The 25000-nt window shown below is 38.0% G+C and overlaps 3 protein-coding genes across 4 annotated transcripts in view; 1 reads left to right on the top strand and 2 right to left on the bottom strand.

The window, feature by feature from the left end:
* Positions 1-5135: 5135 nt before the first annotated feature.
* Positions 5136-8350, bottom strand: LOC138015367 (uncharacterized). Its single transcript, XM_068862371.1, has one exon. It carries the CDS (start codon positions 8215-8217, stop codon positions 6619-6621), a length of 1599 nt encoding a protein of 532 aa, XP_068718472.1. The 5' UTR covers positions 8218-8350; the 3' UTR covers positions 5136-6618.
* A 5460-nt stretch (positions 8351-13810) lies between these two features.
* On the top strand, positions 13811-18138 carry LOC138015199 (coiled-coil domain-containing protein 134-like). Its single transcript, XM_068862154.1, has 7 exons — positions 13811-14017; positions 14156-14277; positions 14991-15075; positions 15517-15590; positions 15942-16046; positions 16742-16816; positions 17440-18138. Exons 1-7 carry the CDS (start codon positions 13876-13878, stop codon positions 17539-17541), a joined length of 705 nt encoding a protein of 234 aa, XP_068718255.1. The 5' UTR covers positions 13811-13875; the 3' UTR covers positions 17542-18138.
* Positions 18050-25000, bottom strand: part of LOC138015197 (acylglycerol kinase, mitochondrial-like) — a 14773-nt gene continuing 7822 nt past the window's right edge. The window contains exons 10-15 of one of the 2 annotated variants that reach the window (XR_011125513.1): positions 23879-23936; positions 22604-22861; positions 21666-21737; positions 20164-20228; positions 19817-19869; positions 18050-18981 (exon numbers count right to left, since the gene is read on the bottom strand). Coding sequence is in view for 1 of the 2 variants with exons in the window: in XM_068862153.1 (XP_068718254.1) it covers positions 18868-18981; positions 19817-19869; positions 20164-20228; positions 21670-21737; positions 22604-22861; positions 23879-23936 (616 nt within the window). In the remaining variant the exon portion in view is untranslated. The remainder of the gene's footprint in view (positions 18982-19816; positions 19870-20163; positions 20229-21665; positions 21738-22603; positions 22862-23878; positions 23937-25000) is intronic. The other variant, XM_068862153.1, reaches the window with a different exon arrangement.

Genomic DNA, 25000 nt, shown 5'->3' with positions numbered 1-25000 from the left:
TACCACCACTTTTGTCATCAGGTTGTGATGCAGCATGATAAAATATCGAATTGCCGCATACTGTAAGCAATATTATTGCCTGTGATCATTTCACACATTTGTGAGGAAAAAAGAGAAAAGAAATGTAAAACGTATCTGAGGGTCGTCGTTTTTTCAAGACCCACTACGACTAGGACCCAGACAATGACGAAGACTACTAAGACCATGACATCATCCTTTCTAAATTAAGGGGCGGTGCCTACTATTGGTATTGCGCATACGTTCTGCGCATCTTGAGATACTCGGATTATGGGAAGATAATTATTAATACACGGATATTTTTGCGCGGTTCAAAACTATGCGGAGGAAGCAGAACTTAGCAAGTGCTCTTGGTATCCAAAATAAAATTGGGGGCCAGTAACCATGCATTTTTCAGAGATAATTAAACTTCAATTTGGAAAAGAACTCCATACATTGCTTTTTATTTTATAGCTTTTTTCAAATAATTATATTGTTGTTTAATTATCTTCGAAAAATGAAAAAGTACAAGGGTTACGTTTTTTCGCAAATGTTGGCCGTGTAGCACTTTTCGTCTTCGAAAAATGCGTGGTTACCCCCAATTTTCTTCTTGGATTTCAGTAACACTTGTTAAGATCTGCTTTTCCCTCATATTCAGTAAACCGCGCAAAAATAGCTTTCAATTAGTCCTTAATGTTATTCAAATTTTAGTTCTACATCTACATCTAAATGTTCCAGCACTCGGCAAAGTCCATTTTTGACTTGTGGCTGTTTCTGCTTAGGTGGTCTCATACACCACAAGCCTTTTTAGAGACATCAGCGCCAAGCCGGCCACTTCTGCTGGAGAGAACAGGACAGCCACAACATCGGGGACTTTATCCCCGACTCTTCTCTCGTGCTTGGGTTCTTTAACGTCCCACAGCGAACTTATGACACGGAACATATTTGTGAGACGGGACCTACGGTTTATAGTCCTTATCCGAGAAAACTTGAAAGTCTAACCATTTTGCAAATGAAATTACAAAGGCAGCACCTTCTCCTCAGTTATTTTAAGATCCTGGGTGTTGATCCGGTTGCACTGGCAATGAAAATTAGTGCTCTATTTCAAAAGCACAACAAAAAAGGAATAATTGAAACAATGAAACGAGGCCACTACAGTAAAAATGAAGGGGGTAGTTTCTAAAGAAACTGTGGTGCTGCGTCGGTGGGGAAGTAGTATACAAAAATTTGGTTTTATCAACGGAGTTGATAATGTAATTTGGCCACCGTACAGAGATTCTAAAAGCTGACGTTTCCAGCGTTAACCCTTTATCAGAGCGACTCTGACGAAGGGCTAACGCTCGAAACATCTGCTTTTAGAATCTCTGTACGGTGTCCAATTTACATTATCAACTCTGTTGATAAAACCAAATTTTTGTACACTACAGTAAAAACCCACGCATAAGAACCTAGATTTTTCAAACTTAGTCTAAATAGGTTCTTATAGAACTTCCTGAACTTTTTTACCAGAGCCTTTCAATCATACAGTAACATATCCTTGCTTTTCACTTCTGACAGCGTCAAATTTTCTATCAAAATCAATGCTATCATAAATACAAGGGTGCCTCATTTAGTAGTTATAGGTACATGAAAAAATTTTGATGTCACACTTTACCACTGTCATATTTCAAAATTGTATAACTGGAAAGCAGAAGATTTCAAACGGCAAATACAAGTAAATGTGTCGTGACGGAAATGTTACAAATGAGCTAGGAGATGGATTTATGACACGAGTAAAGGAACATGATAGGTGATTTAGATTTTATTGATGGTGAGATCAGAGTTGTTGGGGAGTTGAAGAATAAAGAGTGAGAAACGAACTAGTGTGATTGTTTGTCATGAGATCATTTACAACAAAAAGCGATCGATGGTCAGTGCGAACAACAATGTTTACGTAAAATATTGAAATTTCTTTGAGCAAATCAACAAAAATGGCAATTAATTATAGAAAAAATTACAAAAAGAATTTAACCAATCTTTAACACGAATAACCTTAGAAAAGTAATAGCTTCGAAGGAGATTTTTAAAAAATGGCAAATACATCGTCACATGTTTACATCAGATTTTTGGTGAATATTAGCTGTGCAAAAGTAATGCTGGAAAATAGGGGACAACAACCAAACTAAACCACAGACATATAATTTTTTAACTTTTCACACTGTGGTTAGCCACGTATGCACAGCGGCTATCAACAAAAAAAGACAAAGATTAAAACTTAAAACATAGTTTAAAAATCTGTTACATCTTGAGCACAAGGCTATTAAAAAACTATTCTTTAACATATTTGTTTTAAACCTGGGCCCAACAAAGGTGCACAGTTGTCTTTGATTATTTTTTCTTTTAACAATAGGTGGGATTAACTTATTAAGATTATTGCTACTGTCTTGGTATATATTTTCAAAAGTAAGCTCACAAATGGCATTGTGGTCTTCTGATGTGGATGGAAGCCCTGTAATGGTCAAAGCGCAATGATAATCAATATTACCCGTAGGACAAATAATCCGCAGGGTCCTTATCTGGACACATTCTAATAATTCTTGTGACAGATATGCTGGTGGTGCAAAATAAAAAACAGGGGCAGCATAATCTAGAATCCAGCATATACACATAGAATAAAAAAGACACAAGTCTTTTCTTGATACACTTGCCCTTTGCAATTGGACAAGAGAGTAGAGCCATTTTGCCGCCTTCTTTATAGTTTCAGCAATGTGTGCATTCCAAGTTAGATCATTGAGGCCTAAACCTGTTGCACTGTCAACTACGTTAATTGTGCTTTCCCCAACAGCAATGAGAGAAAAGTCATTGACTGTCTTGAAAATGAGATACACAGCTCCTTGCATTTCTCTACATTTAGCTGTACTCTATTAGCATTTAACCAGTTAGCAACTTGGTCAACTGTGTCTTGTCCCTTACATAAGATTTCGGAGTTAGTGGTATCATCCACATATTTCCTTATACGTGCATTGTTTACCATCAATCATAATGAGGAATAACCACGGTCCCAATTTAGTGCCCTCAGGCACACCAGAGGGAACCACACCCTATTCTGAAATGCAACTTTGTGTTCTGTGCAATGAACGGCCATGTCACAAGAAGAAATTATCAAAGAGTAAAAGTCACTCCATGTTGGAGATTTATCATAATGTCATTCATTTTCTTCCTCTGACTCGGGAAAGCAATAAAGTGGCCATGACAAATCATCACTGCTCCAATGATAATCTTCCTCTGCCATGCTATATTATGGGGCAAATACCTTTGAGGCACGCCTGTCCCAAGAATGAAATGCTATGTCAGATGCTACAGACAAGTCCAAGGCACTTAGAAAATAAAAAGCTGTATGGAAATTGTCAATCCTTTGGGAGTATCCTTGCTTTGTCAAAGATGAATAATAAATATTATTATTGATACCTTCTTGAAGAAGGTCAGTAACTGGGCTCAGAATTTGAAGGTTAAATGGTGATTCCAGCTTTAACACTTTATCATCTGGAAGGGTGAACTCAAGTTCCACTTTCTCCCAGCTGTGCCGACCATCTCCATGAATTGCCCCACAGACCTTCATATATTTGCCCCCAAAACACCTGTACATGACTAGGTTCTCAAAGTGCTTGATAGGGATTGCATTATGCCACTCGTAAGTGGAACTCTTTTCTAGTGATGTCCTCAAAAATAAGTCAAAGAAAACTTTATTATCCAGGTCCTGTAAGGAGTCACAATTGCTTGCAATGCTGGAAAACCTTCCATGATTTTCTTTCAATCGTTCAAGAACTTCAGCTTCTGACCTCAGAGATAACAAACGGATAGTTTCTTCAATCTTTGGTATTTTTTGCAGTAATTGTTCACTCTCGAGCATTTTTGTGTTGCGCTTGGATTGCCATTTTCTAAACATCTCCTGAAGGGAGTCTTCGAATCGCAATTCCTTGTTGTAGTCGGCTATTGCCATGTCAACAGAATTACGGGTGGGCTTCACGTTTCGTGAAGCATCTTTAAAACAAAGTCTATTGTCATCAAGCAAATCTGACTTGTCTGGAAAGAAGTAACACAGCCAGAGAAAGAAGTAAGGTGTTATGGATGGAACGGTTTCCCCTAGCTCTTCTTGGAGAAGCTCAATTTCTGATTTCATTGGCCAAGTGGCGCTTTCAACTTGTTTTTTTGTCCAGTGGATAAAATCTGAGAGTGGTCCTGATGCATTTAAAACACTGCAAGGCTTAACACCCAAATCTCCAACAATTATTTTAAGACTAATTGGAGAAGATCCAAGAGTACTTTCTATGGTAGCCCTGATGGTCATGCTTTTTTTACATTTCGGTAAATGCAACGTAACATTTCGCGTTTCACGAGAAAGGGAGTTGTATAAAACAGTACATTTGAGATCTCTTACCCATGTAAAGAGTTCAGCTGCTGCTACAGGCCCATTTCTTTCCCAAACGGCCATTACTTTATCATAGGTAACTGCGTTTTTTGAAGCAGTGGGAGTCGCACATTCATGAAGGAGTTCATCAAGAAAAATATCGTCATAGAATTGGTCAAGATTAACGACACGACTGGTCCATAACTTGAGGTGATATTCGGCTTTTGACTTCAGGAGGTTCGTACGAAGGACTCTTCCGTCATTTTCGGTCAATCGGAGAAATCGCTTGCAAGTGAGAGCGATGCTCCCAAAAGTAAACGGATCATCAACAAACGAAATAATGTTCTCTAGACACTCGTCTGGTAAGGATATGATGGATGCCGCCATGGTTAGTGATCATGCACGCACGCAAAAATCATTGACACAACCTCGTGTTTATACCAAGATGTCAGCTGTTTTTTGAGGAATGGAGAGCTAGCCCCAGACCTTCCACTAGCTCTTCCAATAGCGTATGGAAAATTTGGAATCCGGAAACGTGAATCCGAAATCCAGAATTGGGAACCGATTATCACTCTCATTTCACAGCGTACAAACCACTATGATGTACACCATCGCCATACAATTCTTGGCAAAATTTAGATGAGATGCCTTCAAGCCTATGGTGGAGGAGGAATTCGGTCACTGGAGTCCTGCAAGGTTCTGTTCTAGGACCTTTACTCTTCCTAATTTATATAAACGACATTTATAGTTGTTCTGATAAACTCAGTTTTTACTTCTTCGCTGAAGATACAAATTTACTATATGCTGACAAGAATTTGCAGTCTCTAGAAGCCGTAGTTAACAATGAATTGAAAAATGTATGCGACTGGCTGAATGCAAATAAACTAACTATTAATGCAAAGAAATCCAACTATGTAATTTTTAGGCCCATGCAAAAGAAACGTAATTATCAGATATGCTTGAAAATACAAGATAACAATATGAACGCTGTTACAGCTCTTGAAAGCAAGGACTATGTTAAATTTCTTGGAGTCCTAATTGACAAGCACTTAACTTGGAAACAACACATTGATTAGATTGCTTCTAAGATCAGCAAAACTGTTGGTTTAATAGCGAGATTGTGGCACCATGCACCATTAATCACCCTTCTTTAACTTTATCCATCAATCGTATTTCCACATATTTATTACGATACAGCTACTTGGGGCCAAGCTGCTCAGTCTGATTTAAGGAAGATTCTTGTTCTTCAAAAACGAGCCCTCTGCATTATTTTCTTTTGTAATACTAGATCCCATGCTATACCATTGTTTGTCTCTTCTAATATATTTGAAACAGTATCTACCCTTATGCATGATATCTCTAATAATTCTGTACCAAAGAACATTCAGAAACTACTTAATCATTCATCTAACATTCATAAATATAATACACGATCATCAGCTATAGGCAACCATCATGTTAGCGAATCGCGACTGAGCTTACAGTTGAAGCCCTTTGTAAACTTTGAAACAAGATTATGGAACTCTCTTCATCCTGACTGGCACACGCTCACAAAAAGCCATTCAAAAAACGAATTAGGAAATTTCTGCTTACAGTACTCGGAGTTGAGGATGCTTATGTTGATGCCTACTCGTTGATAACAAAACTGAATCAGTAATCATTGCTATCATCCCCTATAATTCAGTTTTATTCTATGAATTTATTACTTATTTACTTCTCCTTCTTTTTATTATTATTTTTATTCATTTACTTATTTTAATAATATTGTAATAATTATGCAACGTTTCTTCAATCTGCCTACTATGAAATGTCTCAATGTGTATTGTGAGGCGTTATTTTGTCTTAATATTGTTTCTAGTAAGTTAAGTGCCATGTACGCGATTACACTGCACACCTTGATTAGCATTGCTTTACGTGTGTAGTGTTCATTGTAAAATTTATCTGTACGTTTTTAAAATAAACTTGAACTTAAACTTGGACTTGAACTTGAACTTATGGACCGAGATGAAGTCAAGGTCCATAAACACGCAAATATCTAGCCATCTTGACCGAACAAGCTTGGTCAATAAAGGATTTATTATATGGGACAAAACACTACAAAAATGATCTTTCATCTCGCGGGATCAAGCGAGAAATCCAGAGCGGGCAGTATAGCTCCATCTTGCCCGCTCGGGTAGCCAATCACAGCCCTGGATTTGGTTCATCTTTCTTGGTCTTCAAGAAATGAATATATCTTACAACTGGTGAACTTCTCTTTGCATCTGTTGAAAGGCTTCCCATGACCATTCATCACTGCTCCAATCCTCCTCTGGCATCCTATATTTTAAGGCACGCTTATCCCAAGGATGAAATGCTATGTCAGACGCTATATTAAAGTCCAAGACACTTAGAAAATAATTAACTGTATGGAAATTGTCAATCCTTTGGGAGTATCCTTGCCCTGTCAAAGATAAATTACAATTAGTATCATTAATACCTTCTTGAAGAAGGTCAGTAACTGGGCTCAGAATGTGAAGGTTCCAGGTAAATTGTGATTGCAGCTTTAACACTTTATCATCTGGAAGGGTGAACTCAAGTTGTATTGTCTCCCATCTGTGCCGACCATCTGCATGCATTGCTCCCCAGACCTTCATATATCTGCCCCCAATACACCTGTACAAGACTTGGTTCTCAAAGTGCTTGATAGGAATTGCGTTATGAGCCTTGTAAGTAGAACTCTTTTCCAGTGATGTTCTCCAAAGTAAGTCAAACACAACTTTATTATCCAGGTCCTCTAAGTACTTGCAGTTGTTTGCAATCATGTAAAACCTATAATGTTCTGTCAATCGTTCAAGAACTTTTGCTTCTGATCTCAGAGATAACAAACGGATAATTTCTTCAATCTTTGTTGGTATTTTTTGCAGTAATTGTTCACTTTCGAGCTTTTTTCTGTTATGCGTTGATTTCCATTTTCTAAACATTTTCTGAAGGGAGTCTTCCAATTGCAGTTCCCTGTTGTAGTCGGCTATTGCCATGTCAACAGAAGCACGAGTAGGCTTCATGTTTCGTGAAGCATCTTTAAAACATAGTCTGTTGTCATCTAGCAAATCTGACTTGTCTGGAAAGAAGTGGCACAACCATAAAAAGAAATAAGGTGTTAGGGGTGGAATGGTTTCCCCTAGCTCTTTCTGGAGAACTTTAATTACTGGTTTCATTGGCCCAGTGGCTCGTTCAACTTCTTCCTTTGTCCAGTGGATAAAATTGTCGAGTGGGCCGAGTGGGTCTGATCGGTCAGGAAAGCTACTAGATCCAACACTCAAATCTCCACAACTTATAGTAAGACTTGGATAATAGCTCGAAGTACTTTCTCTGGTCAAATAAGCGCTGATTACCATGCTTTCTTTAGATTTCGGGAAATGCAGCGTAACATTTCGCTTTTCAATAGAGCTGTAGTGGTAGACAGTACTTCTGAGATCTCTTACCCAAGTAAAGAGTTCAGCTGCTACAGGCCCGTTTCTCCCCCAAACTGCCATCACTTTATCATAAGTCATTGCGTTTTTTGCAGCAGTGAGGGTCGCACATTCACGAAGGAGTTGATCAACGTCATATTCAGGCTCGTCCAGGGCTCGCGATTCAGGAAATGGTCGTCTTGCACTGTTGACGACCCATAACTTGATGTAATATTCGGCTTTTGACTTCAGGAGGTTCGTATGCATGACTCTTCTATCGTTTTCGGTCATTCGAAGAAATCGCTTGCAGGTCAGAGCGATGCTGCCAAAAGTAAACGGATCATCAACAAACGAAACAATGTTTTCAAGACACTCGTCTGGTAAGTACAAAATGGACGCCGCCATAATTAGTGATCACGTGAGCACGGGAGCTTACCATTTAGTCCAAAAATCCGGAAATTTCGGTTTGAAGTCAAATGGAAAGGCAGTTTTCCGGAAAATTTTTCGAAAATTGTGGACAACCTCCAGAGGTAGTCCTCTTTTTCCTTTCGGAACAGAATTCGCGAAATGCTCTTACCATTTGCGAGAATCCTTCCGTTTCCAGGCCCCTTCTCACAAGATCTAGTAAAATACGCGGGGATAGAATGCTGTGTAGTAATTGGTAACTGCCATTCTCATCCGGTCGGTCATTATAATTAAATTCGGAAAATCGCTTACCTTTGAGCAACAATCATTCCATCCGGATTATTTGGCTAAATGGTAAGCACCCCCGGATTCCGATACAAGAACTTGAACCAAAGTTACCTGGCGTACACTAATTTGCGAAACGAAACGAAACGAAATGATACAGAAACTATCCTAAACATTCATTAAAGCTAACCGTAGGCCTAATGGGACATTTGCATGATGACGCCATTTGACTACAAGAACCAGGATCCTTCAGGTTTCGCTTGTCTCATGCTAATTAGAGCTATTGCGATTTTTACTCTGCTGGGAAATTCAAAATTTAAATAAGAAAAGAAAGACAAACTGAATTCTGGTAGTTGTAGTCAAATGACGTTATCGTGAAAGTTGCCAATTAGGCCTAAACAAACCATTTACCAATGCTAGCATTAGGCCTAAAAACTTTTGTTTAGGCCTAATTAGGCCTAAGGTTACCTTAAATGAATGTTTAGGATTCTTTCTGTATTTCGTTTCGTTTCGTTTCGCAAATTAGTGCAAGCCTTTGGTTGAAGTTCTTATAACGGATTCCGGATTTCTTATTCGGAATTTCTTATTCCGGATTCCGGATTCCCAGTTCCTGATTTTCGGTGAGGACAATCACAGAATCACATGTTACCGTGAAGTCAGCATTTTCCTCACATCCTGTTGTCGTTGAAAAGTAAGATACATAAGTGGAAAAAACCTTTCTCTCACCTCTCTCCTCTTCCTCGTTTTGCCACTAGATCTTCCACTAGCTCGTCCAATATGGCGAGTGGAATCGGGAAACGGAAACAAGACTTGGAAACTACCAATGAAAGGTAGTGTCTTTCGAAATGTTTCATTTAAATAATATATTCCTTCATCGTTCAACCAGCCTTCCTCTTTTTTTGGATTCACAAGCAAATAGGCCATTTCCGAGTTCATGTCTGCCTCCTTCTCAAAGCGAGTCTGAGTGCGTCGCACTTAGACTCGCTTTGAAGAGGAGGCAGACATGAACTCGGAAATGGCCTATTAAAGGAGGCTTGTACAAATATTCTTGTAATCATTTAGTCGAAAAACAAATACAATGGGTCGGCACGAAGCTCTCGGAACGCATTTTCTGATTGATTATAAACCAATCAGGATCTTCGTATCAACCAGGAGCCCATCTGGAGCGTGCAACTTCCATACAGCGTCTGTGAAACGGCGTTTTCACAAGTTGGTTTATTTTTAGACTAGCCCTTCCCGCGAATTAGGTCAAAAAACAAAGGCAGTTCCGGTTCGGTGACCCTATGACGTCAGCTTAATTTCTTGTAATTGGTCATCGGGCTCCTGTGGGAGTCTCATTCGCGGGAAATTCAATCTAAAAATAAATCGGTCTGTGAAAACGCCGTTACACGAACACAGTAGAGTTGTAGGCTCCGGGTCATGGGTTCCTGTATCAACTGAACACAACAAACCTTTTTTTGTAGGATTAGAGTTAATATTGTTTTTGCAAGAGTTATGTAAAAGTTTGTTCGGATTTAGGCCAAAATGCACTCTGACTTAAAGGAGGTAATGGTGCGAGTTGCCGAGAGTTGGTTCCGTTAAAAGCCGTACCGTTCAGTCCGTTGGCATCAAGTGACAAAGAATCAACCAATCACAGTGCTCGTTTTGTTAAGTGAAAGTTAAGGGAAAGACAAACTGAATTTTTCTTTAGTGTATCATGTAATATGAAAACCATATTTTTAGTGTTAAAGACGTCCCCAAGTATACGAGTTAATTGCCCTGTTAGACTACTGTTTTACATATCTTTTTCTTTAATTTACGATGCATGCGAAAATAAAAAAACAAATCTTAGCAAAATGAGGCCGTTCCAGACTTTCAAACTTGTTCTCATCTTTTTGATCCCAAGGGGCCGATTACATGAGCAGGGCCAGGGGCCTGTTTCTCGAAAGTCCCGAAACTGTGCAATTCCCTTTGTATCTCAAGAACGGAGAGGATTTAAGGACGGTGCCTGCTATTGTTAATGCGCATACATTCTGCGCATCTCGAGATACTCGGTCGCTGATGTCCGGCACTCTACTCCCTTCCCCGTCTGATTTAATTGGAAGGAAGTCTTGTTCCTGACGTCATCTAGATTGTCTTATTTCCACCAATAACAGTGAATGTTAAACTTTCACAATTCTGAGGAATTTAAGGAATGTGCCTCAGGTGAAAACAACATCTCGGAAGATGCAAGAAAGCATGATGTAGACGTTGACGATTGCTTTGGAGATAGCTTGCCGCGTATTTGTAGATGTCTTCCGGTAAACTTGCCAACGGGGTTTGGCAGAAGAGAATAGTTCTTTCACTGTTATCTTATATTAGTTCATTGTCCTAGCCAACGGAACCAGTTTTGATTATTAACGCCCGTTGGGAATTTTTCTAATTTCCAATTAAGCTCACTAGTGGCGAAATTACTGGCTTCGCAACAAATGTGTTGTTGAATTTGGAAAGGCACGCGTGAACTTCCGAAGAGATCTGAAATATGAGTGACTTGCCAACCTCGTTGGCCAACCTCGTTGGCAAGTTTACCAAGACATATTTCCTGAAGATAAAAGCCTTTTTGGCCCTTTTTTGTTGAGGGAATAGCTTAGAGACCCCAAATACGCGGCAAGCTTTCTCTAAAGCACGTCAACATCTACATTAAGATTTCCAGCATCTTGTCTCGCCCCATTTTTCGCGCGGCCAAACATTAAAAATCTTCTATGGAAAAGCTTGCTACGCAGGTTATAGCTTGCTTATTTTGAGGATGAGTTGGGTTCCGGATATGCAGGTATATCTATGACAAAATTCAATGATCAGTATTTGAAATAAAATCGTCCAAACCATGAATGCATCAATCCAAAGCTGAATGGCAACAAGCCGATTCTGCAAATGGCCATCACCGAAAGAGGCATACCGCAAAAACCCATGAAGCAAACAGCCATAATTACGCAAAAAGGCATAACGCAAACAGCCATAACGAATATAGGCATCACGCAAAAATGCATGACGCAAAGACGCATAACGCAAATGGCCATAGCGCAAAAAGGATAACGCAAAGAGCCATAACGCAGAGGCATTAAACAGGAAGAAAAAGTTCAAAAGCGATTATATATTCTTTCCCTTGAACAATCAGTTGACGTTTTTTTAGAGCTGAAATTATTTACGGAGTACACAGCTAGTCTCCATTCTTCAAAGGGCCTTTTCGTTATTCCTCTTTGCATTATGCCTTTTTGCGTTATGCTTCTCTGCGTTATGCCTCTTTCCGTGATGGCCATCGTAGTGCAGAATCGGCTTGTTGCCATTCAGCTTTGGATTGATGCATTCATGATTTGAACGATTTTATTTCAAACACTGATCATTGAATTTTGTCATAGATATACCTCCATATCCGGAGTATGGATTTGCAGGAATCGTATGGAATGACCGTAATCCGGAGTCCACATATACTGAACAAGGAGAAACCGAGAAATTTAAAACAACTAAACAAAGGAGGCTTTTAGAATTATTCATATGATGTACGCAATGGACAAAACGTCATAGAAAAAAAAACCAGATCTTGCGCTCGTTTTGATCATAGTGACTAGAGGGGTTTTGCTAAAAGCAGGCCCGCGGCCCAGCGGCCCGCGGCCCACGGCCTGCCACGGCCCAGCGGCCAGGCGGCCCGAAGGCCCGGTAGCCCAGTCCTGATTTTCCACAGTTTTTTTGTCCAGCGTAAATCCACGCGCATGCACAGATCTGCATCGGGTTTGGGCGTGCAAAATGGACGACGGTGAGTTTCAATAGGCCATTTCCGAGTTCATGTCTACCTCCTCTTCAAGGCGAGTCTAAGTGCGAAGTTTTTCTTATGAAAATTAGTTTTCATTCATATGTAAAGTGGAACTAATTACCATCACAAAAACTTTGCACTTAGACTCGCTTTTAAGAGGAGGCGGATAGGAACTCGGAAATGGCCTATTTGTTTACCATTTTAATCATTTGAATCCTTGTTTCTGTTTGTTGTTGTAAACAGACGAAAACAACAGAGAATGACGACGTTTTTCACTTAGCAACATGCAACGAAAGAAAGGATCGAAAAGGATTGAAATGATTATTAAAATGGTAAACGAATTCAAACTCACTGTCTTTTATTTGCGCGCCCAAATCCGATGCAAAGCTGTGCATGGGCGTGGATTTACCGCTGGACAACAAAACTGAGTGGGCCTCCGGGCCACCGGGCCTCCAGGACGCCGGGCCGCTGGGCCGTCGCGGGCCGCGGGCCTGCTTTTAGCAAAACCCATACGAGAGGGGACTGGTTTTGAAGCTCGATAAACATCAAAGGAGCAAACAAAGATGCCAATATTTAGGTTGGAAAGTTCACGACCGTGCACAATCTTTTGTTTTCCCCTCTATTAACTATGTTTTGATCAAACCATATCATCAGTGGTCATCAGCGTTTTCATTCGGTTCTACTTTCTCAATGTTTGTCTAACATTTATGGAATGATTTAATTGTTCAAATTAATGCCTAAATCCTTTCTGATTAAAGGGAAGCAATTGTATGACTTGGTTCAGACAAAGTTCTCAGTCTCACACTTGAATAAATGTGAACGACGAGGCAATACACTCAAGGCGTTTATCGGCCATCTATTTGCGCAAATCTCAAAAGTCAATGGCCGTCAAAGGCCAAGATGAGAATAGGGTCAATGTTTTCAACCAGGTTATGAGCTTCTGTTTCACTGGCAACTCTATCTTATTTTTTATTGATTTATTTTTTTTTTCCATTTCGTTCCTCGAGGGATAATTGAACATATCTGCAGCTCCACTGACATCTTCATTTTGAAGCGATTACTACAACTTGAATAACCCCCACAACGGCAGGTACAAAACACAGGTCACAGGTCATTGTTTTACCAATATCCTAAACAAACATTCATAAAAGCTAACCTTAGGCCTAATTATTAAGTTTCAAGGCTTAAGGTTCGCTTTTTTGAATTTTTAGGATACTTTCTGTATTGGTAAACAATGACCTGTGACCTGTGTTTTGTACCTGCCACCCCATAAAACCGATTATTAAACTTAATCCGGGATTAGCGTAAACTTTTTGTTTCATGTTTTCAACTTTTTGGTGAAAGTTTCTTCTGCATGTTTTTGTTTTTCAAGATTGACTTCTTCTACTGTAATATTTTTTCCGGATATCAGCGTTGAGCAGCATTTGGGAGTAGAGAAATAAACTCCTTGGTTAATTTTTAATATGGAATTAGCGTTAATCCTAGTAAGCATAAAATGCAGGGGGAGGGGGCGGGGATGTATTTGAAGAATGGAGTTGAGACTGGTCCACGTGCATGAGCGAGAGGCCATCTTTTGTTTTGCGTAATAGTCGGCGAAGAGTATAAGGATGAATCCTTCGTTGTTCGATGGCGCGCTTTTAGTTATTTATACTGTTGCTTATGTCTTAGCAAATGATCCATCCGTTGGAAGCACTTCTGAGGGCTCATCTAAAGTAAATTCATCAAACAAAGACACGACAAAGATGATATGTATCCTTTGATAAGCTTATGAAAAATGAAACCAACTGTTCTTCTTTGTACCACTTGTTTATCGAGAGTCATGGATGGTAATGCTAGATACTAAATTGAGCCAACCTTTGAGGTTTCCTTGACCCTATGTGTTGATAGATCGTAGCGTTTTTAAGCAAAAGCGCTACTCACAGACAAGTGCAGCAGAAAGTATTCTAAATCTTGCAGACTATTCAAAACAGTACAAAATGGTAGAGATCGTGCTCGAAAAGTTATTCAAGGTCCTGCAACTCAACTGTTTATGTAACCAACCTCGTAAGCTACTTAAGGCGGGTCTAAAACACAGGTCACATTCCACAGGTCAAGACCAGAAAGTCCCTGCTCCTCTGATGAACAACTAAACCAAAACTTTCCCCTGGACCTGAAACAGCATTTTTTTAGAGTGATTAGGGCTTGGATACACTTTTGTGGCACAGTGACATGTACACTGACCTGTGACCTGTGTTTTAGACTCACCGGACTACTGAATAAATAATAATAATACTAATTAATTTTAAAATATATAGGTGTGGGATAAATATTGAGAGGTACACTGATCGGGGATATGTGAACAAGAAAGAGCTATTTTCAAAATAAAACTTGTACATTAACTGTTCAATTCAGCACAGGATTAGCAAGTAAACTATATACTGTATACAAAGAATGGGAATATAAACCAGTATAAACAAGAAATTAGATGTATCTGTACAAACAATTTGGCCCTGACAGAATTGGAGGCATGTTCAGAGAGGGCCATCTGTCTCTGATGAACTACATTTGTATAATTAACAATAAATTATTACACTTGCTTGTGCATATTTTCAGGATGGAAAAGTTACTGTTGAGGTCTTGCGGGAAAATTCTTTGGCTGAAGTATTATTCATGGAGTGACATGTCATTGATATGGAGGTTTCATGGTTATTTATTTAACAAGCAATAACCTCTCGTTTAACAGGTGTTACAAGACGCTAGGGTTAAAATAACAGAGTCTGGTTACATACCAGGAGATGCATTCCCAAAAGACCAGGCTGATTTAGAAGGTGAAAACTAATGAAGATTGCAATGAATTTTTCTACATGAAAGTATTACATTTGTGGCGTGGTTGTTGTGGTTCGGTGAGTGTTTAGGTTGTTTGATTTGCATACAGTTTCAAATCCTGCTGTGATTACTGGTAGGATTTTCCTTTGATGATCCTGAGTTCAACCCTACTGCTTTACAAACTTTCCTGTGAGTTGGGGTTCTTAACAATTAGTACAGTGTATGTAGGAGGATCATAATGAAAGCTCTGACATTACCAGTGATATATTGTAGCATTTCGCCCTTGTTCCCTTCAAAAATAAATAATTGTAAATGAAGTTGTAGAAGTTGTTTCAAAGTTTCCTCTAGTATGGCCACACAGTCTCAAAACGATAATGACTTAACCATACATTTTGTTTATGAACACAATCGAAATAATTAATAACTGTGTATTATCTTACTAGCATTAGGAAATATCTTGGAGAACACAGCTCTATTTGGGGATATACTTCTTCGACTCCCTGACATAACATACAAGGTGGGACCCAAACAAGACTAAAATGTTTGTGTTAATAATTTGTAGTATTATCGGTAATGTTATTGGTGAGGCTAAAAATTAATCGATGAAAAGCACCTCAAATCAAGTAGCAACCAGCGAAAAGTTTGGGTTTTTTTTTTGTTTTGAAATAATTACGGTATGTATTAATAAAGGAACAAAGTTTCCATGAAGAGAACAACAACAGCTGTGGTACTGCCTATAGATGTTTGGCACATTTAGAATCAACCAACCAGTGTTGCTGCCGGTTGAGATTTATCTACTTACAGTGCATTTCTTTATTCCTGCGATTGCCTTCTCCAAGCTGTAATTTCTCTTGCACTGCTCTTCCAGGTCTATAGCAAATCTAATGAATGGGACCTGCTTGCTAGATGGAGCATTAGCTTTTGCAATGAAACACAAGTCTATGATGAAGCAGACTCCAAGTTGTTAAATTTGGTGAGTTGCAATGGGTTGATTATACTGTTGGTTTGCCAGTCTGTGCCGCAATAAGAAGTGATGTTTCAACCTCTGAGGTCGTTTTCAAGTGTGCATAAAAATATGAGATTAGCATGAATGTACTAACAGTTAAAATATTAAAATAGGTAAGGATTTTACGAGCACTAAAATGTGATAAAATATACTATACATACAACAATGAGACAATGAAAAAAATCATTCTGTTTGGTTAGAGTTATGGTAATAAGTGTCAACCTAAATGTGTTTTTGAGCTGTCTTTGTTATTAATTTTCGTGATTATTCCATCCATTATTTTTCTTTGCACAAACTTATTCACATGCTCTTTGCGTGTCCTTTCTTTACAAGTTTGCTCCTTTGGGGTTCTGCTCAAGCTAAACTTCTCGAATTCAAGGCTTGATGGTGAAATCAGCTAGTCAGACGTCATCACACATAAGTGCTATCCCACCTGTCACTTACAGATTAGTTTATAAAAAACATCCTTAATGGATCGTGCAATACCGTCAGAAGGAGAATTTTATAATGCTTCATTCTTGCCCGCAGTATGTGAGCTTCAACAGGCCAAGTTTCAGGCCACAACTGATTGATACCAGGGGTCCACAGATTGGGGGGGGGGGACAAGCTTAAAGAAAGGAATCCACTAGTTAAGAGCTCGCCTTTTATGTTTTGCTGTTTAGATGGCACAAGAACTGAGATTTGTACCAAGGGACCCTAACTACATTAACCCATACAGGAAAAGCGCTAAGAAGAAGGTGAGCATTGCTGTTGACTCATGCGTGAAAAAAGGAGTGAAAAACCCCATTAATTTGTAGCGGAGCTGAGCACCATCAGCAAGACCATGTTATGGTCAATTGACACCTGTTAAAAAAGGTATCTGCTGACCAGTATCACATGCCTATATTGTGGGCTCACGTTTAGAGCTCATCAAGGTCAACAGTTTTTAAAAGTTGACCGCTGTCCAGGTACTAGGCTTTGATTGAATTGCAGGCTCAAGCCAGGTTAACTTGCTCCATTTCTTTTTTCAGTTTTTCTGGCTAAATCTTTAAATTAATAATTTAGACAGTTTATTTTGGAGAGAGTGTATGTTGTAAAATAAATCTTAAATTATTACTATTATTTTTTTTTTTTGGGGGGGGGGGAGGGAGGTAGAGGGTTTGGACACAGGCAGTGTTTGTGTACTTTTTTCCAGATGTAAGAATGAAACATGAGAGGTAATGGAAATTTTACTGTGATTTTAAAGATCATGTCAGCTCCAACAAAGCAGAGGGTGACACTGTGCATGCAGAAAAGAAATATTGATATGACTGTTAATCTACAAAAACCCGTAACACTGGTGAAACTATTATTGCCTTATACTTTGTTGTTTTAATTTCAGGTATCACTGAGTGAAGAGAATAAACAAAAAGATTTTACAAAGAATAAAAAGAAAAAGGAAAAAAAGAAACGAGGACCAAGATTAAGCCATGCTGAATTATAACAAAGATTAAATTAAATTTATAAATACTTTTTTGTAGATACAATGTTGTGTAGACCATGACCTTGTGAAGAAAACACTGGGATAATACAAGCTGTTTTGAATCATTGGTGAAAAATGAATTTCTTCATAATTCTGGCATAAACAAGGTTTCACACCCCAAGATAAGACAAACAAGGTTTTCAATTTTACATTAGGAAGACAGCTAAAGCTCTTGGAGTTAGATTCAGAAAACACATGTCTATCTCAGTTTTGTTCATGAGCAAACAGACTGTGTTACCACCTTCTTGAAACTGGAAAACAACAAGTGGTTAACATCACCAACTAAAGGAACTAGAGCTTCTCTCTGTTTTTGGTCTGTCCTATTCCCCCAACCCCAAACTTTTTCATTGCATTGAAAAAAATGTTTGCAAAGGAGGCTACCACACAACTTGTTTTTCTATGCAATTCCATTACCCCAATACCGTGTACTTATGCTTGCATACATCTAAAAGACTTTTAAACACTTGCATGAGAACAAGTTATGTCTTCTTTATTGTTGTTCAAGTATGACAATGCTTGCAACGTTGATTATTTTATGAATAAACCATTTTTAATTGATATTATTGTACATGTAAACATTTTTTCACCTATACAGTAACAACCCTTGCATTTCTAAGCCAGTGAAATTTCACGGTAAAATTAAGGCAATATTAATTCATTATTTTCTCATCTTGAAAAGGATTTACAATAATAATGTATAATCGTTAATTTCAAATACACTGATCACAGTACAGTATTATTTCAAAAACAAGGACCAGAGTTTCACTGGCAAAAACAGTCACAGTCGATCAGTTACTCTGTTTGCCCAAAAAAGTTGCATAGTTTTCAGGTAAAAAAAAAGTTAAACACTGCTCCAAGTTTCTCAAATAGAACATTAACAAATTGGAGTTTGTTTGCTATGTCACACCTGATTCCAGGCAGATCTAAGGTTATACTACATTTATAGTGCGACACGCCTTACCGTGGCCACCTAACAAAGTTTTTGACAAATTATCCGCCAATCAGGTTGTGCGAATTTCATTGACAGTCAAGGCCTACTTGCAAAGTTCGTAGGGTTGTTATTTGAACACCGTTGCTTGTGTTGTTGAGATGATGTATTTACACGTAGTTGTCAAATGTGGAAGTTTGTTGGGTGGCCACGGTAAGGCGCATAGCACTGTAAATGTCTTGAATCAAGCATTTTACACATTCAGTGACATGGTATCAAAGTCCTCTGAGCTTTGAAAAACAGTTAAACCACTTGGAGAGAAGAAAAAGAAGCTTCCATCAATATTAATGAAAACTTGATCAACGTTCCTTTATGTTGTCTGGATTAAAGAAAAAGTGTAGTTTTTGGCGAAGAAGGTTTATTGTGATTGCTTTAGCTTCAAATGGTTCACCATCGATTGAAAACCACGAGACCTGAAAGCAAGACAAGTCAATTGAACTTCATGTTTGTCTGAAAGAAAACAACAATCAATACACAACTGCCATAAAAAACTACCATGTTGAACTTTGCAAATAAAATTTAATTTGAATTTTTTTTGAGAAGCGGGAACCTTGCCCTTATAGTTCTGAGCATACCCTTTTCTCAAGCAAATATTGGGAAATTCTGTTGGCCAATTATTATTCCTTTGTACGTTTGGAACAACATATCACTTTCTATCCACTCTAAGCCATTGAAATGGTTATTGTTAAGAATGCCCTCTTGAAACACACACACTCTCACTATTATCTTCTTCTCACTGGTACATGCCAATTTACTCTTGATTCTCATACTGTAATGTGTTTAAATACTTTTTTAATCTATGCAACCTTAGCAATGTAATCTTGTTTTCACCATTACTTCCCACAGATATGATACACGTATTTGCCAATTACAAGGGCATGGTTTTATTTTAACTATATCTTGTTCTTTTCTCTTCTTGTTTAATTTCAACTTCGCACTATTATAAATATTATGTATTATTCATAAAATGAGGAAGCCCTTATGGACAAAAGGGGTAACAATATGAACATCTATCCATTCAAAAAAGGAGTCCTTCCTTTGCTTTCTAGGGTTAGAAAGTAAATAAAAGTGTGACCCAAACTATGCTGAAACCATTTTAACCTGAATTTCATGGAAGAGAGAGACCACATAGAGTATCGTTACTGGGGAAGGGAAATTACAATAACTGCAACTCTGCTGTGACAACTAAAAGAACTTAATGGCTTAAATAAATGTATAAGGCATGGCTTTCTGTTTGAGAGCTGTTACCTTGTCATCTGTTGGCTCCACTCTTAGTTGCTTGACTGTTAAACAACTGTGCCCTGGTGAAGATATTATTATTACCATAGTTTCAATATTATTTGAGTTTTTTGCCACTGTTACTTTAATAACCAAGTTTTGCAATAGAGCATTGCACCGGTATCATGAGGTCACGGGTTCAAACCCCGTCGAAGTCCTGAATTTTCAGGCTTCTCTACGCTATTGCTAAACTTGCGTCCATAACTGCAAGGATCATAACTTTACTTGATAATATTACTGTTGGCCATTTTCATGAAAAAGGAATGGGGGAAGTACAGACAATCAAAGTGTGAATGAGTTTATCAAGATTCACTTACTGGACTTATCTTCCTGGTTATGTATTCCTTCTTTCTCCATTTTTTCTACCTTTTCCATTTTCCATCTATTCAAACAGGATAAAGAAGAATGAAGTACCAGCAGTCTACATGTATAAATGAATCTGCTATTTCCATACAAGGCTGTTGCCTAACAGGAGCCCGGTAGCCTGGGGCTCCCAAAGAATAGCTCTGGGCTCCTTAATTTTTCACAGCAACACCTTTCACTTCATATGTTGGGCTCCCAAGTTCTCAGTGTTTAGCTCTGAGGGGCCCCTTTAAAATTTTCTTAGGCAGCAGCCTTGCCATAGTGCATGATGGCATTAATCAGGAAATTCATGCCAGATCCACGGTACCCATCTCTGAAACACTATCTCCTTCTGTTGAGACTATTCCGTCCTTTATAGCTTTTAAAACCTAATTGGTTCAAAATGCAATCACTTTAGTGTTTAGCTCACCTTTTCATGGACAAAGAAATACTTTTTAATCCTAATTAGTGTTATCTTTCTTTTGTAGTTTACAACATATTTTTTATTAGAGAAATTTAGCATGGCATTTACATGAAACAGGAAACTGCAGCATGTTGCTTGTCATTATAAGAGTGCCAAATTCTCTTTTAAAAACTCTTCTTCCTCCTTAGAGAGCTTTCTCGATATCTGGAGCATGCAAGAAACGAGCTCATTTAGATGCGTTTGTTCCATTTTCTAGCAAGTCCGACGTTTGCTAAATGCTAAATGATCTTCTTAAGTATTCGCTTTGGGTCAAGCATGAGATTAGTTCTTCTACTTGGTTGGTCCAAACAGACTCCACCTCATCAATAATTCAATTTGCTCCAGTTTTCATCTTCTACATGGGTCATGGAGTTAAGTAAACTTGACTAGACTTGTCTCCTGTTAAATGACAAGTTCAAAATGGCAGAAAATAATGAAGTTGATAATGACGACCATAGCCATGACCAAGATGATGCTCAACCAGGGCAGGAGGGATTACAGAAACCTGTTCCACCTCTAGTGCCGCCCTTGCTTTAGGTGTTTCGGGGAAATCTTTAGTTAATCACAAGTTTAAAACTCGAAAATGGTAATGAGGAATTCCTTTATTGATAAAATTATTGTTACATCACAAACAAGATGATTCTGAGCAAAAACAACCTTTATCCAGGCCATTTGCCATAAACTTGGAAAACATCAGGCTGACGTTTTCAAGATTACCCAAATGTTTCATTCTTGTCCATTTGTGCCCGTCCATGCTTCTCTTTGCTTTTGCTGTATTTCTTTTCTGTTGTTCAATAGTTTTAAGTGGTTATTGAAAATATTTTATTCTCTTTTTGGGCATTATTTTTGGGTGTCATGAAATTACATCATTTTGCGTGACATCGCCCAGATCTGAATTCATGACCGTCCAAAAAGAAGTCCAATGTTTTACCAACCTTGGCTAACCATGGCAGACTAGTGGCATTGAATGAAGAACTATTTAATAACAAAACTAACCAAGCGCTAAAATCTTACCAACCCTGTTTCAATAAACTCTGCTTTTGTGAGGTCTGAAGGCCACAGCTTTACCTCTAAAAAACTTTCAGCCTAAACATAAAATAATAATCAAAGTAAGGTCATACATTAAGTGTCAAGGAGCTCTTGCAAATAATTAATTTTATTATGCCTGCCAGAGTGTATTGTACATTAGCTTTACTTTGTTAATTGCACAACATTTGGCTACAATTTGACCAATTATCTCCGTAATGAACAGAAGATAAAGCTTACAACGAAATGACAGCCAATTTTAAAAGAGGGAACAAGATCTTGAAAGAGATACTTCTCCTGGTAATTTCTTACTCAAAAAACCATACAAAAAACCTGGTCACCCCAACAGTGAATACAACTGCATTTTAAAGTTAGATCTCATTGTTTGTTTTTTCTAAACATGTGCTTTTTCCACATAATGTTGTATGTGTAATTTATTAATGATTCTTGAGCCTAACAACCTATCAAAACATTAAAAAAAAGTCACATGCAAGAGCTTTAAACCCGATAAAACACCCCTCATTAGCATTCTTCAATAGCATTCTTCATAAATTATTAAGAATACTAATGAGGCCCAGCTTGTTTTTGAAGTCATTCAAAAAACTCACAGCACATGTTTTATCTGGTCCAAAAACACTCGGCTAGTCGCTCGTTTTTAAACCCAATACAACACTGCTGCTTGTTTTTTTAACCTTACTTCTACGCAGTAATACAAAATGATCTAATCATTTTGCTCCAATACAAAAGAACTGAATATAGTATCTTGGTGGGAGCAAAATAATGATACCGGTAATATTATAATTGCACTCTGAAAAATTAGTTATTAATAAAAAGACACTTGTATATTAATTATTATAACAACAAAGTATCTACATGTGGTTTTCTACAATAACTCCATTATCCCTTAACAGGTAATGCAAGCGTACCTGTGAGCCTGCTTTCCTACATGGTTCAATGCTCAAGCCAAATGTTTCGACAGGACCAGTGATCGACCCATTGCTGACACTGCATCTGTCTTCATTAAAATGTCTCTGTTGTGGTTGGATTGTACTTTCACAGCAGGCTGTTGCCAAGATGCGAGCATCTTCTCCTTCTCGTAATCTGGGCGCTATACCGGTCTGTGTGTTTGGTACTGATAAGTCCATTGGGTATGTAAGGATGGTTTTGACAAGTGGAGGCCATTCCTAAAAAGAAGACTACCAAAAATTGTGTGTATGTGCAAAACTTAATGTAAGTCAAATATACACAGAATTATTTATTATTTAAGTCCGTAACTAAGTTTCATGTTTGAACCGCTGGTCCCAGCCTAACCCTAACCTTAAATTATTGTTCCTGTGTATTTCTTCTCTAAATAACAAAAGACTGATGCTCAGATTTTAAAGAGCATTCCCACTAATACAGGGTGGTCTACCTGTGGTTGTAATGCAAAAATCTATGGAAAAACTGTGTTGAATTAAGAAATTCCTGTCAGCAAATACCAGAAAAAGGTCAACCATATGTCAAAGTTGGTAGATATGGTGTTCATTATATTAAAGTCCTAAAATAGTGGGTAAGACTTTGAAGTATTTTCCATTTCAGTGTTAATAGATCAGTTTATGTTCAATGAACAGTAGATGAAAAAGACTTCTAAAGACTCCATTTTGGATTTCTTTTGATTTCTTTCAAAATACTTTTTTCCAAAATTTGAGCTGCTAAATTCAGGGTGCGGCTTATCTGCGAGTGTTTACAGTACAAGACTTAATGTTGACAGAGGCACATCAGTGGGCAAACGTTCCTAAATTTTTATTCTTATATCCGTCGTTTATGGTTGTTGTTTCGATACAAGTTGATTCAATAAAAATTAAAGTTGTTTTGATGGGTTAACAAAGTCCATTTGATACAAATGTAACAATAATTTTATCAGTAAAGCAATTCCTCATTGGCTTACCGGGATTGGAGCTTTTAGATGGTCAGACGACTAAATGGTTGAGAACATAAAGATTGAGTTGAATTGGCTTTCGACGTGTATTGAACTGACTTTGATGATGTCTCAAAATGACTTCATTTTGTATCAAATCAACTTGTATCAAAACGACTTTGTATTGAAACTACCAAACTCCCTTATGGTTATCCATCACTCAAAAAATTGGCAATTTTACGTCTTAAGTTCTCAGATTTAATTACTTAAGCACCCAGCACCTTATAATTAAACACACATGTACCTTCATCACAGCAACAAGATATGACAGTTTTCTTCTTAAAGGTCCCACTATCCAATATCTGTTGAAACAAAAGTGACAGCAAAGGAAGTTTCTGAAATGTAGTAAATTCCTCTAACTTGCAAATGAGTTTTTAACACTGGGTATAATAACTGAATTTAAGCGACCAGCACATGGTTATCACAGAAAACAAATTTGCTGGAATTTAAAATTGCCTTGACACCAGAAGACACAATCTTGGACAAAACTCTTAGGAAAAATTCTGGCTTATGCATCATTTGACATGCACTCACAAAAAGGTCTATTGCCCCCAATCCACCCCTCTCCTCTAGCTCCATACCAATGTTGATAGTGTGGTGCAAAATACTGTGAAAGCCTTTGGCCATTTCTTGACCAAAATTGGATTAGGGGGAAGGGGAACGTAGGGAGAGATTTTAATCTTTTATCACAGACCAATAATTTGGGAATGACCATTTCTACTGGTTTGTCACATTTTCCCAATGAGTTTTGTCCAAGATTGCAGGTTAAACAAATGGTTTAAAAGATTTCTACAAGCATTCCATCAAGGAAACACAAGACTTCTCGTTACGTTTCCACTTTTAATCGTTTCCACAGTGACAGTAATAATACATTGATCTTCTGGTTGCTTTAATTAACAATATTATTCGCCAAAGGCAAGGTGAATATTGGTTCGTCTTGTTTTTATACAACCCTATTAACCGAGCCTGAGGTGATTAATTAGCATTGTTTTATAATTATTTGTTTTGTAATTATTACATAGTACAGCTACATGTAATTATACCTTGCGAGATCCTTTACATAGGTGATTACTAAAAATTCTCTGCACTGATTGGTTGCATTTGCAGTGATTATTACATTTAACTTATTATACCAAAGCTCAGTTAATTATTATACCATACATGCATGCTGGCCCAGTTAAATAGAGAGAGCAACTTTCAACATCCATCTTATAGACAAAACAGTATTAAGATTAATGTCATGATTGTGTCGATAAGATGGACAATGCAACCATCATCCCAAGTTGACAATAACAATAAAGGATTTGTTTTGTACACCATGTTCATCACATTTGGCACACATCATGAACACCACATTGTGGCGGGT

This window comes from Montipora capricornis, chromosome 9 (assembly GCF_036669925.1).
Source record: "Montipora capricornis isolate CH-2021 chromosome 9, ASM3666992v2, whole genome shotgun sequence".
Classification (NCBI taxonomy): Eukaryota; Metazoa; Cnidaria; class Anthozoa; order Scleractinia; family Acroporidae; genus Montipora; species Montipora capricornis.
This window is presented reverse-complemented; position numbering and strand designations above follow the sequence as displayed.